Genomic DNA, 19,493 nt, shown 5'->3' with positions numbered 1-19,493 from the left:
AGCTTTTCTAGATCAATTGCACATTTTTTAAAGCGTGAAGAAAATTCCAGGTTTAATATGGAGAATTAGTTTTTACAACTAAAATCAAATACTGTTTATTTTTTCTTCCTCACAGAACTTCACAAAGTGCATGATATCTTCTCAATAAACTGATCGATAAGTAACATAGGCATTTTCCCAGCATGTGCGAGACATATTCAAGACAAGGTGCATACAATGTAGGACTAACTCATGTTACTCCAATATCAAGACGTGGCAGTGATAGATATAATATAACACACTGAAGTCAGACAAGCTTCGGCAGAATTCACAAAACTTGGGGGTCCGCTCATAAGTCCAATGCCTCATAGGTCCGACAAAATCGCATCCCCTAACCAAATAAAGGCCCATAAGTCCGACGCCTCATAGGTCCAATGCCTCATAGCTCCGACGCCTCATAGCTCCGATGCTCGTAGGTCTGACAATTTAAACGCCTCGTTTTTCCGACATCGGATTTATGAGGCGTCAGACCTATGAGGCGTCGGACCTACTGTATGAGGCGTCGGACTTATGATACGGCCCCAAAACTTGTACTCAGTCATTTTGTTCTTTAAGGACTTTTTGACCATACAATGCATCATAGCTGCGATGGTAGGTGCAAATATTTTAAGATACTCAGCCTATCGGTACATGCATACTACATTATAGCAGGTTTTGTAAGCTTTGCCACATCACACTATGAGGCTGTGTACAATGCATCACATAGCATATTCTTAAGTTGGTTTCATGTTTGGATGACAACTTTACAAGCTGCTCTGAGTGTGCAACGGCAACATGATCTCAGAGCTGAATGATGTAACTTTGGCCAAGCATTTGTTTAACAAAGATCCGTTTTGTGAATGTTATATATCATTCTATGCTGATTGGAACGGCAGGCATATTCTACACACCCTGTGAATTCAGGGATGATCGCTCTGAAAACTGTGGTTTCAAGCGCCTTGCGAGTACAAGTAGCTGCTATAGGTGGTGACTTACATGTACAACAAATGTTACAGTTTGCATTTCGCTCATTCCAATGTCACAATTCTAGAACAGTGTGAGTCTGCGAACACTACTGGCTTACAATGCTGCTCATCTGATATTTAAATAGTACACAGGTTATAAAAATCAGTAACATGTTTCTGAACTCGGCCATAATGTACTTGACTCCAACAACAAAACTTGGACAAAGAGGATACATTTTTTACTTCATAATTTTTATCTTGAAATTGACTTTCATTTTCTTGACTTTGCCAAATAACAAAAATAAATACTTTTTTTCACAAACATTTTTGAGGTAACGCTTTGCAACAATTTCTGTTATCAAACTTTTTCACAAGGTCACGGTTTGTCAACAAAGCTGGGCTGCAGATCCTTAGACTTGAAACAAGATCAAATGGTTTAAGATGTCTTTGTTTTCTTGTTGTCCTTTATAATGTACCACTTTACCAGTACTATAAAGATTACCAATGCATACTGATGAAAACCAAGACTTTTGAAGTCAAATACAGTATTGTGTGAAAACTACCTTTTATCAATTCATCTTTATCATTTGAAACCTTCACACAAGAGCAAGTTGTGATTGGTAGCAGACAGTTTTGAAACGGAACAAAAATGAATCTGAGTTTGAGGCTTTGCATGAATAAAAGTACAATTAGGCAGATGTGTTTAGATACACAATGTACATGTATCTCTTAAACAGAGAGATGATTCTGCGTAGAAAAGATGTAATAACTTGATGTTTCATTCAGTATGCTCTGGTGGTCAACAGGAGAAAGTACATAATGTAAATGGACACAGCACATGTTCCACACCATACTAAGGCAACACCGACATATCAGTACAGCAGCAGTTATGATGCCTGGCCGAGTATAGACATGTAGGATGGGCCACAATAGCAGTGATAGATGCTTGTCAATGCGTAAAGTTGCTGTAAATGTGGGATGATGGTATGTGGTCAAACTCATGAAATATCCAGCAGTTGATGGAAAGTCTGTCTCACGTCAAGCAGCAAGCTATAACCATAAACAGTACCGGTATCATCTCCTCATGTGTTAGACTTGATGACAAATTTTTCAAATGAACCACAAAAACTGACTAGGTGCATCTTTTGGCTTCTGACTAGCGCCCCTTGAACAAAGACATTGACAACATGGGGAACCACCAACATAGGGCTGGATAGCTCAGTTGGTAGAGCACCGGAACGGCAATCCGGAGGTCACAGGTTCAAACCCCGCTCCAGTCAATTTCTTTGTCCAACATAAAAAACTGAAAAGGTGTCTTTCTCAAAGGCATTATGATGACAAGTTGTTAGTCGTGTTTTGTCTGTTGGCACCATCGATATGCACTAGTGCAGCACTACGTAATTATCATCTGTTGGGTTATAAAGCATCTAATAGGTAACTGGAGCCAACTTATTCGCATGTTTTCTCTATGGCGTACTATGCAGCGTGAGGTTGCACCACAGTGCCAAACAAACAAAACCCGGCCAGTGACCAACTTGGAGCCAGTTCAGGCAAGGACCATTAGTCAACTAGTGCTTGATTTGTGACGTAACGTACGCCTGCGCACCAATAGCAACACGCGAACGCCTCTAGCCAAACGATGGCCAAAACGTCATCACGACACTTTTCTGTTGCTTCATGATGCGCACAGCTACTGGTAACCGGCAATGGAACTTCCATACAGTTGACAAGAACTTCGTTCGAGTCAAGTAAGAACTATTGTACATTTTAGTTCGCACCCGAACTTGTTGAATTTAAGTTTGTTATGTGAGACCTGACCCAAGACCGGCTTGTAAACAATTACAACTTTGGTTGGCATTGTGGAGGGATTGTTTCTTCTGTTTGTTTTTAAATCACCCTGATTGTCATGTCTGGATTTGATCATCCTTCCGTAAGAGTTTAGTCGATAGCTTCCTGGAAGATGAGCTTGATGTAACCGGTATCCCCGCAGAGAGGCATTGCACAGAATGGACAGGCAGCTTGGAATGCATGGGTACCATGCGGGAGGGGTACCTGCGACCAGTATCTGTGGAGAGATAGAGAGAGATAAGATGGCATTAAGATTGTGATTAAGATCAGATTAAAGTTACAACTAACTGGATTCAAATTGGACCACAAATCTAAAAGGGTTAATTAATCTGAGGAAAGACAAGCCTGGATTAAGCATTGCACTTTGAGGTGAATAAAACTAGATAATAAGTTAAATCAAATTAGGTTTTGCCCTTCACTGACGTTTTTTAAACACTGTATACTAACTGAGTATACAGTGTTTAAAAACGTCGGTGAAGGGCAAAACCTAATTTGATCTATATCACCCCGACGCAAAATTCCATCTTATAATAGATAATAAGTTGTTTGGATTTTGGAGATTAAGACCAGAATGACATTATAAGATTCTAACTGATTTTATGATTACACATTGATTCAATGTCACTTGGTTGAGATTAGTTCACGTGACATCAATTCTCAAGTCAATGTATGACTGCCGTACAGACTCCACAGAGTACACCACTTGGTATAATCGTTCTCCAAAAATGTTGGAAAAAAAATGTCAACAGTTACACTCTATGAAATGCCAGGAAAACAGGGGAAATTGTACTTACTTGACTGTTTTTTCAGAACACACGTGACCACAGGGAACATATGCATGCGTTGGGTTGCCTGAGTCGACATAGAAGCTAGGCTCATTGCCCATGATGAGAGGTTCGTAGGAACCGGCCTGTCAGAGAAAGGAAGAAATGTGGTATAGGAAATGCTGGTGAGAAACATTATTGAAGGGATAGAAATGTTTGCTGCCCTCTTTAGTTCAATGCATGGATATACGTCAATAGAGGGCAGCAAACATGCGGACTGCAGAGCAAACCTAAGCCATTTCTGGTCTTGTAAATACTTGTAAATTTAGAATCACAATTGGAAAAATTCCCAATTGCCAAATTCGCAATTCCATTTTTTTAATACAAAATGTAAACTGCAAGTGTAGAGAATAACATCCGTGTTTCACTAACCAAAGTGCCAAAAATCTTCAAAAATCTGACAGTTTTGCAATATTTTGGATACATGTATGTTAATGTGAGTAAAACCCCGTCACTATTATTTAGCAAAAGGGCCTGATGATTCTTATTGGTCCAACTCTGTTTATGTACATGTACATTTTTTTATGCACACAGAATGTGACAGAGTGCACTGTTGGATTTTTGTGGATCAAAGAAGCTTCCTTGCTAAAAATCTACCACCGTACAAGATCCCAAGACAAATACTTCAATGTTCAATCGCCGTGTAAAGTGATAGTGGCTGGGCTGTACCCTAGTTCACTCCTGCAAAATCCATCCAAGACTTCCGTGATTTGGAAGGATCTAGGAGCATTTAGGAACAAGTTCATTCAGGGATTATTGGTCGACTAGTGGATAATTCGTGATGCAACTTATGATTACACACTGACAGCAACATGCGAACGTCTTTAACATGCTCCTCGGCTTTTTATCGAGATTCACCTAAAAAAGTACATTTGTTTTTTCAATTGCTATTTTCCTAAAAATCTTAAAAGTTATTCACTTTTGAATGAGCTATCGAATAAAAAAAAACCTCACCAACATTGAGTTGTTGAATATTTCTTCACAAACATTATTTTATTGGCTGCCAGACAATAATTCTCCTCTCGCAGGGCTGGTTCGCTTGTATGAATATGAAAGCCCTTTTTTCAGAGAGCTGCAGACGCTCAAAATCAGAATAAAGTAGGTTTTGTTTGTTAAAACATACCATACAAATTGAGAATTGTTAGGAGAAAAAAAAATCCATTTTTGAAGAGGACGGGATATGATCTTTAATCAAACGATGCTCAAAGCGTCATCACAAAACTTCTTGATCCCGGCTCCCTGCTGTGCATAATGATACACACAGTTATTGGTAACCAGTGACGCAACCAACCCTCCATTAGGCCAGTTCCAAATAGTCAACTAACAGTTCGGGCGCAAACTATAGTGAACCACAGTTTGAGTAACTTCATTCAAACGAAGTATGGTTGCACTACTCTAGTCGACTATTTGGAACCGGACCACAGGGCACAGTAGCATTGTGGTTACCATCAGCTTCACGCATCACAATGTACAATTTTGTGATAACGTTTGACCAGCGTTTGGCAACAACTAGAGGCATTCGCACATTGCTATAAAAGCACAGGCGTAAAATTACATCACAAATTGACAACTAAATTACATCACAAATTGACAACTAGACTAGTCAAACCATTTGTTGACTAACCAGCGTTCCAGCAGAGTTAGTCCAAATTTGGTTAACTTTAGTTCCTAATCAAACTTGCCCTATGATTAAAGCAAGACGAGACAAGACACCCTCTCACCTCCCTACACATGGGACACGTTCTCTCCATCTTCTGTTGTGTACTCTTACTGTCCCACTGATGATATCCGTGGACGTGACCACATTTGAGGTAAGCATAAGGCTGCTTGGAGTTCTCATCTACAATCTGTGCCAACAGAAAAACAAACAATTCTCATTCAAATTTCGAAAGTGAGTCTATTTCAAAATCATTTGGCATGATGCCTTTACATTTGAATTAACTGATCGTTGGAAATAAAGTGTACATATTATCGAAATCGTGTTTTGTGATCAAAAGGTTGTGCATGTTTTTTTTTTTCCAACGTTTTCCTCGGAAAAGTGAAATATCCATTGAACTGAAACTTCTACAGGTTGAGTTTTGAACACTCTTCTTTGAATTTTGAGTGGTGTTATTATTGGAAACGAACAAAATGCATGAAAAGCCAATGATCCTACATATGTATGCCTTTATGTGTTCTTCAATATCAATGCTCTTTGTCATTTTCAACGTTGAGGGGGTGTTTGCACTACTAACCTTGGAAGTATGTCTATGTTTAGGGAGGACGAGTGTGTTGAAGCCAATAGGACATTGTGGCCTGCTGTCATTGATGCCTTGTCGTAACAGCTCAAGATGCTTCTGGGTCTGGGAGAGAAAGTCACAAAAGAGACTGTTGGTTGTATGATTGTTTTAACTTTAGAAAAGTCACTGCTTAAGTCTGGTCCACAATGCAGATAGGAAAAACGTGACCTTCGGTTGTATGATGGAATTTTGTATCGGAGAGATTGGGCACTTTTAAGAGCCCTCATCTCAAGAACCATAGAGTGCACAGATATGCACACAGCTCATAAACGGAGTCAAGATACTAGCTCATGCACATTGAGCTAGTATCGTGGCATTTCTTTGTCATGTAACAAGCATCATTGGCACCCTCCTTAGTACCTCTAGGAAGACTTAGGTACTACATGGAACCTGAGCGAGGACTTACTGGTATTTTGAGTACTTCTTTGTTTTAACAAGCATCATTGGCATCCTCCTCGGTACCTCTAGGAAGACTTAGGTACTACATGGAACCTGAGCGAGGACTTACTGGTATTTTGAGTACTTCTTTGTTTTAACAAGCATCATTGGCATCCTCCTCAGTACCTCTAGGAAGACTTAGGTACTACATGGAACCTGAGCGAGGACTTACTGGTATTTTGAGAACTTCTTTGTTTTAACAAGCATCATTGGCACACTCCTTAGTACCTCTAGGAAGACTTAGGTACTATATGGAACCTGAGCGAGGACTTACTGGTGTTTTGAGTACTTCTTTGTTTTAACAAGCATCATTGGCACCCTCCTCAGTACCTCTAGGAAGACTTAGGTACTGCTTGGAACCTGAGCGAGGACTTACTGGTATTTTGAGAACTTCTTTGTTTTAACAAGCATAATTGGCACTCTCCTTAGTACCTCTAGGAAGACTTAGGTACTACATGGAACCTGAGCGAGGACTTACTGGTGTTTTGAGTACTTCTTTGTTTTAACAAGCATCATTGGCACTCTCCTTAGTACCTCTAGGAAGACTTAGGTATTACATGGAACCTGAGCGAGGACTTACTGGTGTTTTGAGTACTTCTTTGTTTTAACAAGCATCATTGGCACTCTCCTTAGTACCTCTAAGAAGACTTACGTACTATATGGAACCTGACAGAGGACTTACTGGTGTTTTGAGTACATCTTTGTTTTAAAGGGAATATACATCATTTGCTTTTGCTGTAATTTTCAGAAATGGATGGAATTGGGGGGTTGGAAATATATAGCAAATATAGTTACACTGACTTTTTTGAGGTTTTGGGTTCGAAAATGCTATAAAAACCAAGAAAAACAATCATTTCCCTATAGTCTGGTTCCCTGACTCCATTTAAGAAGAAACAGAGCAGTTTACATATATTGGGGAATTGTAAGATCAGGGAACCAGTCTAGATGGCTTGTACCCGTTCATAGGTGTGTAATCGATTGCAAACAAGTGCGATGGTCAACTGGGGCCAGTATTTGAAAAAAAGCCAGTTTTTTCCAACGCTGATCGGCCGATCAGCGTTGGAAATTGATACAAAAATACCACTTTTCTTGAAAATGACAGTAAACCAGGTGCCATGATTTTACAGGATGCTTTACACTGTCATTCACTAACAGTCCAGCAAGGTATTTCAAAATGATTTGGTAGTTTTATTTTTTGATGTTTGCAAATGTTGTATTTTCCCTTTAACAAGCATCATTGGCACTCTCCTCTAGTACCTCTAGGAAGACTTAGGTACTACATGGAACCTGAGCGAGGACTTACTGGTATTTTGAGTACATCTTTGTTTTAACAAGCATCATTGGCACTCTCCTTAGTACCTCTAGGAAGACTTAGGTACTAAATGGAACCTGACAGAGGACTTACTGGTGTTTTGAGTAGACCAGTTGCTGATCGCCATAGTAACGTGGCACCGCACAGATCAATGAGTGTGCCATCTTCAAGAATGTTGTCCTCATCATCAATCTGTGCAGGAAAACGGAAGAAAAAAAAAGAAAAGATGATTAGTAAGAAAATGATTGTTCAACTTTGTATCAATGGTTTGGCTATTTCGGTCAATCACAAGTCAGATCACCAATATAATACAACTTGTATTAACGAGTGATCGACATTGACAAAGTCATTTTTTTGTCAGTTTATTTCAAGATCTGTAGTTTGTCACTGGACTTGTGACCGACTTGTGATTGACGTCTCATGACTTGATGACATCTCTGAAAGATTGTGACTTTTTTCTTAATGTCACTACATCATGGCACTGATGCAAATTGTATTCTGTAATCTTCAACAAAAGACAGAAAAATGGCATGTGAGACAGTCACAAGCTAAAATTGTGTTTTTCTACAAAAATGTCTGTCAGTGAAATAAAAAATATAAAGGCGTTGATTTCAAAAGCATTGGCTTTAAAATAAATACCTAAATTGGAATGACTGAAGACCTATGAAATTTTACTGCCTGAGAGGGTATAAAAATATTTTAAAATGCCAAGGCCAACAGGGAACAGAAACCCACAATGTAATATTTTATACATTCTGTAAAGACGTTATTAAATGGTACCAAAATGCACAAGCTAATGTATTTATGTTTTTTCTGTTGACTTTAGCTACTCCAGCTCCTGTGTATAATGTCAATACAAAACAGCGGCAAGACCAAACAGATCATTAAAATTCACGGCTTGTAAACTTAGATATTTTTTGTATATCAAAACTTATGCTGGTACTAGCTTTGAGCAGTGAGAGATAATGTATACACTGTATTATCACACATAAACATTTATGGTCCATAACAATTTTGTCTTCAGTATTTGACAAGGCATGTATCAGATGTGCTGTTTGATTTATTCAACAGTGTAACGGCGGGTTTACGACATCCATTCTATGAAAAAATGCTGTGACATTACTCTCCAGAATACGTTGCGCATACAATAAATGTAACTTCAAGTACTGGTATTTGGAATAATATGAATACACAGTGCATATGTTGAAAACAGAATTGTTGAGAAATTTGCCGCGGGACATTTCTGTACATCACTTTTTGTCCCCGTCACAATCAATCATGACTGCACATGACATGTGGTTCTAAATATACATGTACATGCTTTCACAGAAAAACCTCAACTGATGTCAATTTGGGCCTTCAAGCAGACAACAACCTGAATTTGTGTTTCAAAAATAAATGCAAGACGTTCTGTAATAATATATCCAGAATGTCCTTCCGGAGGGATTTCAAAGAAAGTTCTGCTTCAAAACACCGTTTCTGAAAACCATAAATCTACATACACGTACATGTACATATCATGTACAAGTGTATTTTGTACACAAGGCTTTACCCATGATGAGTCTCTTGTTCTGAGAAAGCAGCATTTGTTTAGGACAGCAAGCATGATTCATGATGGGCTATGATTAATGCACGGAGCGTTCTGGTCTTTCCTGCTGCATTGAGTCATAAATCACTGACTTCAGAAGGTCTGGGTGTATTGATGTGAAGCCAGCTGGCGTGTACTGGGCAATGGGGAGAACTGACAATGCTCCACGGCCGATGTGGATGAGTTCATCAACCAATTCTTGTCGCTGAATCACTGGAAATGGACTTGGACTGGTACCGGAGTGGATATTGTGTCACACACATCTGGCAATTCCCAAAGCAGTACCTTACAAGCAGCTGAGGCTTTTAATGTCTGGTTTCATGAGAAGTTTACAGAGCAATTTGAGGTATAAATGGACGTGAAAGCTGGGGGTAATGGTTGTCCATTACCATTGTCATCAATCATTTCACAATACAAAACAGAAGTTTGGTCAAAGCCTCCCAATCCCCTGACAGATGGTCTATGTTTGGCACCATCCATCACTGCCAATGATGACCTCATCTCATACTGCTAATTTTAAAAGGTTTCAAGCGTGCAAAAGTAACAACAGAAGGCAAGTCTAGTAAAGCTGGTCCCAGAGTGCACAGAATTCTATTCAATCGATTAAAAATGGCTAAAAAGTTTGTAGAGTGGCGACTTAATTTATTGCCTGCACATGTGTAATGGAAGTATGAAACAAGCAGAGCATAAGACTAACACACACGTGTGGTACAGACTAATTTGGCAACACCCATTTTCTAAGGTTGCACCAGGCTCACGTGAATCGCGCTGAGGTAGTACGCACGCACTCCGGGCTCCTTCGGCCAATAGGGTTAACAAAATGCACACGCACCTCGTCTTAAGCAATGTGTATGGAATGCGCGCGGACGTGGTTCCACCTCAAAATGGCTTCTAATCTTGTTGGCAGAATTAGTCTACAGGATCCTACATGATATGAATTGGCAAGCTTCATAATGCCGGTCCCAGACCAGTGTAAGTGATATGTAATGGTGGGATTGGCAACCAGTCTATTTCAGTGAGACAGGTGGAGAGTCGGTCAATCAGTCAGTGAAGTATAAAGGGGACGCTAAGCTGGCTCTCGGGGACCAGCAGGAAACAAAATGGAAATCAGGTTACCACTTAACTTGTCAGTGTAAGATATTACTTTAATTGGTACCCTGCTAAATTCTACTCAGCAAATATGCGAATAACGCAAAACAAATACGCAAAAAACGCAAAACATTTGCACACAACGGCCCTGAGACATAATAACATCACGCTTTGTTTACATGTGTGCTTTCCTATTGGAGACAAGTGGGGACAAGACTCACCAAGCTCCCATAGGAAAGCGCACATGTAAACAAGCATGATGTCATTATCCCATTCAATATGCGGGGGATAAAATGATGCACAACAGGACGAACAAAATAACCAGGAATGTGGTAACTGGTAGCATAGCTGTGAATTGTGTACTCTCTTTTATTAGGGGGGAGGGGGTGCTTACCAGTTTTCCTTTTTGTTGTGATGATCTAGTCTCTCGTAACGAGTAGATATTTCCACCTACAGAGACCTCCCTCCAGACACCGGGCCTAGCATCGGACTGGAACCCACCCCTAGGTCTCATGATGAGAACACCGTTTGTCGTCAGTCCATCCATGCCAAATTCTGTCTTCCATTTACATGCTTTCTCCTGAAAAATGCACAAAATGAAGACAAAATTATCAAATCATTCTTTTTTAATTAACAGAACTGTCCTAAACGTTTGTCTTCATTCAAACATTTACCGCCACTTCTGTGCTAAAAACAAAGTATGTCTAAATAATCTGGACACTGATTCCATTTTGTATTTTCACTCCATGTGCAGTGCAACCTTAATGGACTTGTATAGTGCTGCTTCTATTTACGCAACATAATTTGGCTGTTTCCAGCAGTAAGACACATGTGTGTAGGAAGTTCCGGTAGCTTAAACTGTTTCCATAGTCGCAGGTGCCATTGTAGCCATGGCCAGGTAATTTCAATACTGCCTTACGTTCCGTCTGAGCAATAATTACAGTATATGTTCATCAGCTGCCTCTGTGTTGTAAAATGCTTGCAAGCATACAGGTATATCTTAACATGAACAGCATGTTTTACCCATTCACCCTTAATGCACTTTGCATACCGTATACACATGTACATTGTACAGTGAAATCTCGATAAGTCAAAACCTGTTAACTCAAAAACCCTTCGAACTCAAAAGTAAAAACTTATTCCCGCCAATTGTTGTTGATTAGAAAATCCATTGGATGACTCAAAACTCTGCTTAACTCAAAATTTGAGCCAATTCCCCTGAGGTTTGACTTATTGAGATTCCACTGTACAGTTCAAAACTTCCTCCCCTCCCATACCCTTTAAGCCCCTCCCATCCACTGTGCCCCCCCCCCCACTCTCCTGTAACTGAACCCCTCCCCTCTACTCTCTGCTCTATGGCCTCACATCTCCCCTTACAATCAACTAATTATTCTGCCAAACAGGGTGCCTGACAAAATGCAATCAACAAACGCTCCAGTAATATTGGAAAGCCAGAGAAATGTGACACCTGCAAAGCACCCCCCCCCAGTAAACTGAAAGTCATGGATCTAATAATCCCCCCATAGCCCCCCCCCCCATAGCCCCCCCTACTTCATCTGTCTTCTCCTCAACAAACTGGACTGACTCATGCAAATGCACACCTGCGACCGCCAGGCGTTATGTTAATTGCAAAACCCACCGTATCCATTGTGATATTGTGGCTTCAATAGCCAAAGACAATGTATCATACAGGTACATTATGTGTGCAGATGCAACCAGTGTCCTTTTTATTTTTTATCAAAATTGTTTTGCTTGAAAGATCCAAATGCAATGCATGATTTCATTCTCTTTGTGGCCCTACACAATCACTGACAGACAAAAACAAGAAACACTGTTGCTGTCAATCTCTTTGAGAGTCAAACAAGTACATGTACACGTCACTTAAAATTGAGGTAAATTAACCAGCGGACAATGAGCTGATGAAGCAACCTTACAAATATAAGTGACGCCCACTGGAAATGGCAGGGCAATTGTCATAGTGCATGGTTTAATTCTGTTTGATTAAGACAATTCCATTCTCAAGGAATTAAGCTGCAAAAATAAGCCTATGTGGTCAACACACTTAAGGCTTGATTAGGCGGAGTAGTAGATGTACCTGTACTTTATATTTGACTAGACTTGAGTCTCAGTCCCTTGGGAGAAAACGGTACATTATTTTGAATGGCTGTGTTGCATATATACCGGTACATGTATGCATTGGAAACACTAGTAATTTAACAAATGTTGACTGCTGTGATGTGGAATATGACGTTTTGAACACCCGAGGGGCGCATTGCACCCGAGGCGAAGCCGAGGGAGCTATATTTGCCCCGAGTGTGTTCAAAATGCCATATCCCACATCACAGCAGTCAACATTTGTTTTGTTATACCTCTGTCTTGGATTCTTTGGATTTTGATGTAAAAATCACAAAAACAAACAGCAGTTAACACAACAATCACGACAATTGAACATCAACTCACATGCATGGCGTGTGCTCGAAACAGCTGATCGTCTGCTAGTTCACTGCTCCCACTCATGTGTGCAAACATGGTGAACACAGCATGGGTACCAACGACACACCGTATGTACCGTACATACGTACAACGTCATAGCACACTCCCTGTGGGATATCACGTACATGATATCTCACATGGAGTGTGCCATGACTTTTTATAAACTTAACACGTGATTGTTCTAGACCAATCAAAATACAGTATTCAAGACAGAAGTATAACAATCCTACTTATCCAAAGCACTCATTACACTGATCCTTGCAGCTTATTACAATGTAACTTGATTCCTACTACAGATGTAAACGCTTAGATTCCAGAAAAAAATATGCTTGGAAACAACAGTGTACACAACTTCATAGTCCACAAACCTTTAAAAACTCCTTCCATTCTCTGGCCAATACATGAATTCCTAAAATTGCATGTATGTACATGTACATGTACTTGGTAAATATGGATGGATGATACTGTACATGTGTACATGTAGCTTTATTTGGAGCATTTTCATCATTAATTCCATCAAACAAAGGTCAATTATTACAAAGGGAAAGAGTACAATTGCATTATGTGACGGATGTTGTCTTTCCCTTATTCTCATGTTAAACTTGTGTTGCACAAATCCTCACAAAAATACATGTAGCTTATGAAATACCTACGTCAGGCAAAAATGGAACAGGGGCATTTTTAAGGTAGTCGTAGCCTTCCCTGTTAATGCGAGTCTAGCTAGCAGGATCTACATCTTAGGATGGTTATATACGTACATGTATCATCCTCATCCTGAACTGATGACTGCATGAGACGATCACCAAACACAAGACAGGGTCGCTTACCTCATTACGGTACAGAGCAGAAAGAACATGGTAAAGAGCAGACAGGTCCTTAGACTTGCCTGGATGATGACTAGGATTGAATTCATAGAGTCACATGGGAGTTGTACACAGAAAACATGCCCACTCTACGTACATGTTTTACTGCTTCTAAGATAATGATTACCAGAGGATTGCTTCATATCTTAGAACGATGATTAACATTCATTTCAGAGTCAAAGTACACTTGCAACAGATTCTAGCAGTAGCACACAGATACATGTAGGTACATGTACTTGATGATCAACAGAGTCATCATAGGAATTCCGACATCACTGTGATTGTGAAGCACTATCTGCAATTACTGTCTCCTCATCTCAGGATAGAGGTAATGCCCAACAATTCTGCGGACAGGCTGACTACTCACGCAACAAAAGAGAGGGTGATTCTTGGTGATTTTTGAGAAGCCTTTTATAGCATTTGGCGCAGCAAAGATTAAGTTGACTCGTTTTAATCTGAGAAAACTGTTTCTTAAAAATTTCTTAGAAAAAAGAAGCTCATATGTCAAGTACATGTACATGTTCCCCTCTGTGTACCGGTACGTACAATGTATATGTACCGATATCATATACATACAATTGTACACTGTAAAACACAACCTCCAACCCGTATCCAAAAAAAGGGAAATAATAACATACAAACAACCAAAATAATTAGTACTCATAACGTCCTTTCCTATACACCATAAGGACATGTAAAAAAAACAAAAAAAAAAAACAGTTCCTTGTCCCCGCTCGCTTCCTTTTTCCCTGGCCACCTCCTCTGATAATTTAGTTATTTTTTTAATTCATATATTTCCAATATGTTTTGCACATACCGGTTCATGTATTGTCAATATATTGTCTTTCTATTTGTTTCCAACATAAATATAGCTGCATACATGTAGAAAGGGTTATATGGGCCTGGGTCCTTTGGACAATTTTGTATTCAGCAAAATAGTCAAGAAAGTTGAAGAATCTATCCGCCATCTTGGAAAATCCGCCATCTTGAGGGAAAAAAAAACAAAAGCGCCTACCATACCTACATGTACTTCACTTTTTCAGAAACGACAGCAGAGAAACTACTTATTATTATTTTTTTTGACTGGGCGTAAATTTTAATCGTTCTCTATAAACACAATAGACCTACACCTGTTCAAAAAGGATTCCCGCCAACTTTAAAACTTTAATTACCGGTGTCCAAGATTTATCCAAGAACTGAATCTTGACGCTTCCCGACCCTAAATTGGTAGAAAATCGATGCTTCGAGTCATATTACATCTATCCATTGCTTCCCTGAAGGGCTCGTTGCAATTTCTATCCAATGTAAGAAGGTTTTTCCTCTTTTCCGCGCTTCGTCTTTCCGATGAAAGGAATCTTGAAAGCCTATTCTTCCCGGCGCATAATTTGAAATCCCTCCCTTGGGGCCTACATGTTGGCCCGCTTCATGCATTAATAGCTTTCCCTGCACGTTGACATGAATGGGCTGGTTACAATGTAATGTTGTTATGAGGGTTTAATAGTCGTGACATGACAACTCAATTCAATACTTGTGAATGTTCCTTTAGCGACAGCTGTCAAACCATTGATATGTGCGCAACTTTTTCTTGATTTGCAGGGCAATGACATGGCTACGTGTTCTTCTGATGAGTGTGTTCTGACATCAGTGTGGGAATTAAGACATTTCCAGTGACAAGAAAATACCCAGAAAAAAAAACTACTCAGCTGCAAGTGCCGACTGCCAAGCCCTGTATAAAATGTCAATATCATTTCCTGATACATGGATATTGCTCAAGAATTTGGCAATTATAGAAACGACCTGAATTTCCATCGATTGTCAAAATGTGTGGCTGAATGGATGCATGCACCATAGAGCTAGGACCTATGCATGCACTGTGTCAATGTCTTGGGCCAGACCTTGTGTTGTTTATGCTCAGCCGTGCATAAACGTAGGCCTAGATTACACTTGAAATCCTTCGCACTGCTCCAGGATGTCACTGGCTCTGCCTCAACATATGGGACAGTGATTGCTGGAGGCTTTTGCAGGATTGAGGCACTGGTCACTCCTCAAAGGAACACACATTCAAGAAATAACGGAGGATTTTGCAGGATTGAGGTTGCATCCTGGCAAAAATGACTAGGGAGCTTCCGATAGGGTCAAATGTCACTGTTGGTGGATACTGTCATATAAAAGCATTTTCATTAGGTGCATGCACCCTACATGTACATGTACATGTACATGTACATGTACATGTATACATGTATATGTACATGTACAATGTACATGTACAATGTACCGGTACAAGTGTACATGAACTTGTGTAGGTGCGTGCTTTTAACATGTCTTACGGTTACGGTAGGACTCATCTTACATGTACATGTGGGCAATTCCATGAGAAAGTAGACATGGCTGAAGAGTGGAAAATTTAATGAAATGTTCAGAACTACCGGTACAAGCATCACAACCTCAAATGTGGTACACAAGCTGAAAGAGAACAAGAAATTTCATTTGAGTGGTGTGTTAGTGAGATGGGATTATGGTTACATGTAAGTGTGCTTTTTGTCCCAAAAATGTATTTAGGGGGGCTAAAATTATTGATTTTAAGTAGTCATTTGAGCACTTAGTTTTTACATACAAAATGCAAGTGTTATCGTGAGTCTGTGAGCCAAATTCACCCCAAAGACTGGTACTTTGACTTTATAGAATAGCACAGAGTTGATGGAAGACCCCTTCTAAATGTAACGCGAGTTACCATGGAAATGCCTACATGATGCATTCAAAAACACAGAGAAACACAACTGCCAATGTGAAGGCAGGCTATTTTTTGTGCAAATTGGAGATAATCACAGATTTTCCCCCCAATTTTGATAATTAGGCCTACAGTACATGTAATTGTTTTCCCCCGGCGAACTCTGTTTATATATTCATGTGTGCAAGGGGGGGGGGGGGGGCGTTCAAATGATAAGAAATAATGTCATGAAAGAAGTGAATTGTGGGGATGAAATACTAAAGTACCAAAATCTCCATGAAATTTCAATTAAAAATTCTCTCTTTTTTTAAATTAAAGGAAAAAAAGCCATTTTCGGCCAACAAATCAACTCTTTCAGTGAAAACAAAATCTTCTAATAAATGTACAGGATTTGTGCTCCATACATGTAAGAATCAACTCATTTGCATTTGTTGAATAACTTTGTTACGACATACCGGTACATGTACTTCCTCTCATCAATCCTACATACATGATACATGTACAGTGAATGCAACCCCTTGGTACATGTACACCGGCAACTACCGGGACATACATGCAAAATAGCCGAGGAGAGTGACATCTTAATCCGGCTAGATATTATCAGGATTAAAGGGGATCAGCATGGTATGGCAGCCCATGGCATATACCCTGGTCTTATGAAGGAACCATGCTGACTAGCAACAGGATTTCCCATGCAAGATAAGTCCTCTGGTAGGCCTATTGCTGAGAGTCAAGTATGACCTTTACTACACCAGCTGCATGTGTGATGTCTACATGTACTTACGTGACAGTCCAGCACATTTTGGCAGACAAGATTTCTCAGATCAAGAAGAGCAAGGCTGGTTTCAGTAGCAAGGGACTGGCTCAAATGGAGAGGCAGTTTGTTGGCTTGTTAAAGTGTATATTTTTACATTGAATAATGAAAAATAAATAAAAATGTATTCCTTTTTGGGGGCATCTGTAACCATTTGAGAAAAAAGGCCTTGAATGTAGTTGCTTTTGCATTAAAGTATAGCCTGGTTCCCGGTCCCAACATTTTGATAGGGCTTCAGGAACCAGTCTAGCATGCAAGAACTGAATTGTCAGGCCGCATTTAAATCAAGTTTTCTGCACTCCTAGAAATATAAATAAAAACACATATTTTTATCAGGGTAAAACTGGAAACTAGCTTGGACAGTAAATGTATCTTTAAAAAGAACTTTGTTTCTTTGATAGTCTTTTTTGTAACTTTTTTTTTATATTTTGGATTTTTGACATACACAGCACAACTCTCAACCTACCGACCGGTACGAAACACCACTAGAAAAACATACATGTGCAATAATGCATGTGTGCTCATCTACATGTACATGTACATACATGTATGTATGTGTACGTTGGTACCGGTACTCAGCAATGTCCACTTCTGGTTGTTAACGCTGAGGTACATTTGTACATGTACATGTCGTGCTACCAGGAAGTATCAGAAAGGGCCTTCCTTTGTGATTTGATGGCCACATTTTATAAAGGACATAATTTATGCAGTATGTACATGTACATGTGCATGTATGCAAGTCTACTAGCACATTCACAAGTTTAGCTTTATCCTCGGCATTTTTGCCGGTTAACCTCAAAATCCATCACTGTAGAGTAAACAAATTCACAAAAAGAAAATTAGAATAAGTGGCTCTGCCTACTGAGACAGTCTATTCCAATTTTCCTGTTGCCATGGTACCTTCATCCGACCTCTTCTACGATTGTTTAGATCTGAGGTTTCACCATTGTTGAGTACTTTCTCTAATAGTAATTTTAAAGATTTTTTTTTTAAAGTCTGCAGCAAACATTAACATGTACTTGCAGTGAACAAAGGCTTATGTACAAATGTACATTATACCAGTACCAGTACATGCTACATGTAACTCTGTGGTACCGACATGTATACAATAAGGAGAAAGGTTTATTGTTACATTGTACATTTGAAGTGTGTATGAGTGTTTACATACATTGTACAATATGTACAAGTACGTGAACAATAATCACTAAAGGTCTTACATACCGGTACATGTATACATGTACATGTACTGCACATGTGAATCTATACAGAAAGGTTTTCCTTCTCCCAAAGCAAATCCAATGTTCAAATTTCCAGGATACAAGGCCACGTGTAAATAATGCAAACTCCATCTGGGAAAAAAGGCAAAAGACAAGTACTATGCCTAATAGGTTTAATCGAAAAGTTAGCAAAAATAGTTAAAATTTTTGAAACAATAATGCATGCATCTATAATATTCTGAACCTTATGTTTTTCTTATGCACAGAATTAGAGACCCAATCCGAATATCTTTGGTGGGTATTCTAGAAGTCTGTTTCTAGAGGCGACAGTAACGAGACCTTCGTAAACGCAGACCCTGCTGAAAATATGATCTTATTTGGTAAAGTCTGAAGCAACACGCTGATCTCGAATGGTGTTTGTGTACATTAGGAATACACATGCGCGGGCCTGTGTGGACAACATGCATGTTTGTATCATGTTTGGACAGTTGAATGATATACATGTCCAAACACCCCTGTAATGCAATATACATGAAGCCCTCAAGGTAGAGAATCTGAGAGATGTCGCCAAGAATCTCAGGAATAAATTGGATGTGGACCAACAAGATAAGAAAACTCTCAGGGCCATTTTGTTTTCAGGACACGAGTTATCGTATGCGTTGGTGCTTGGAATGTGCGAAGGCTACCAGGGTGCGTGACGTTTAATCCCTTCACGGTCTACGGGAAATACGGTTGGACAGGGAATCGAGATATCGCATCAAGGGCAGGGGAACAACACAAACAAGCAACGTCTGATTTTTGTCAGGAATCGTGAAACTTCTAGCCTCAGAAAAACTTTTGATTCTCCAACCCTAAAAAAAATCTAACTAGTATTCCTGCTGAGCAATTTCACTTGATGCCTAAATGGGGAATGGGGTCTTAAAAGTCAGATAAAAGTTACCGGTACTAACATACATGTTACTTGTTTTTGTAACTTCAACGAATTAGAGTAGAATAAATGACGGGCAACCATTAGAA

General features: G+C 39.5%; 1 protein-coding gene across 1 annotated transcript in view; it reads right to left on the bottom strand.

Annotated features, from left to right (window-relative positions):
- Positions 1–2,199: 2,199 nt before the first annotated feature.
- LOC119718895 (E3 ubiquitin-protein ligase pellino homolog 1-like) overlaps positions 2,200–19,493 on the bottom strand; it is a 41,426-nt gene continuing 24,132 nt past the window's right edge. Inside the window, exons 6-11 of the mRNA XM_038188325.1 lie at positions 10,756–10,941; positions 7,778–7,876; positions 5,890–5,997; positions 5,377–5,502; positions 3,626–3,741; positions 2,200–3,048 (exon numbers count right to left, since the gene is read on the bottom strand). Of these exons, the coding sequence (XP_038044253.1) occupies positions 2,922–3,048; positions 3,626–3,741; positions 5,377–5,502; positions 5,890–5,997; positions 7,778–7,876; positions 10,756–10,941 (762 nt within the window). The 3' untranslated portion in view covers positions 2,200–2,921. The remainder of the gene's footprint in view (positions 3,049–3,625; positions 3,742–5,376; positions 5,503–5,889; positions 5,998–7,777; positions 7,877–10,755; positions 10,942–19,493) is intronic.

Source organism: Patiria miniata, unplaced genomic scaffold (genome assembly GCF_015706575.1).
Source record: "Patiria miniata isolate m_02_andy unplaced genomic scaffold, ASM1570657v1 HiC_scaffold_7, whole genome shotgun sequence".
In the NCBI taxonomy this organism is placed as follows: Eukaryota; Metazoa; Echinodermata; class Asteroidea; order Valvatida; family Asterinidae; genus Patiria; species Patiria miniata.
This window is presented reverse-complemented; position numbering and strand designations above follow the sequence as displayed.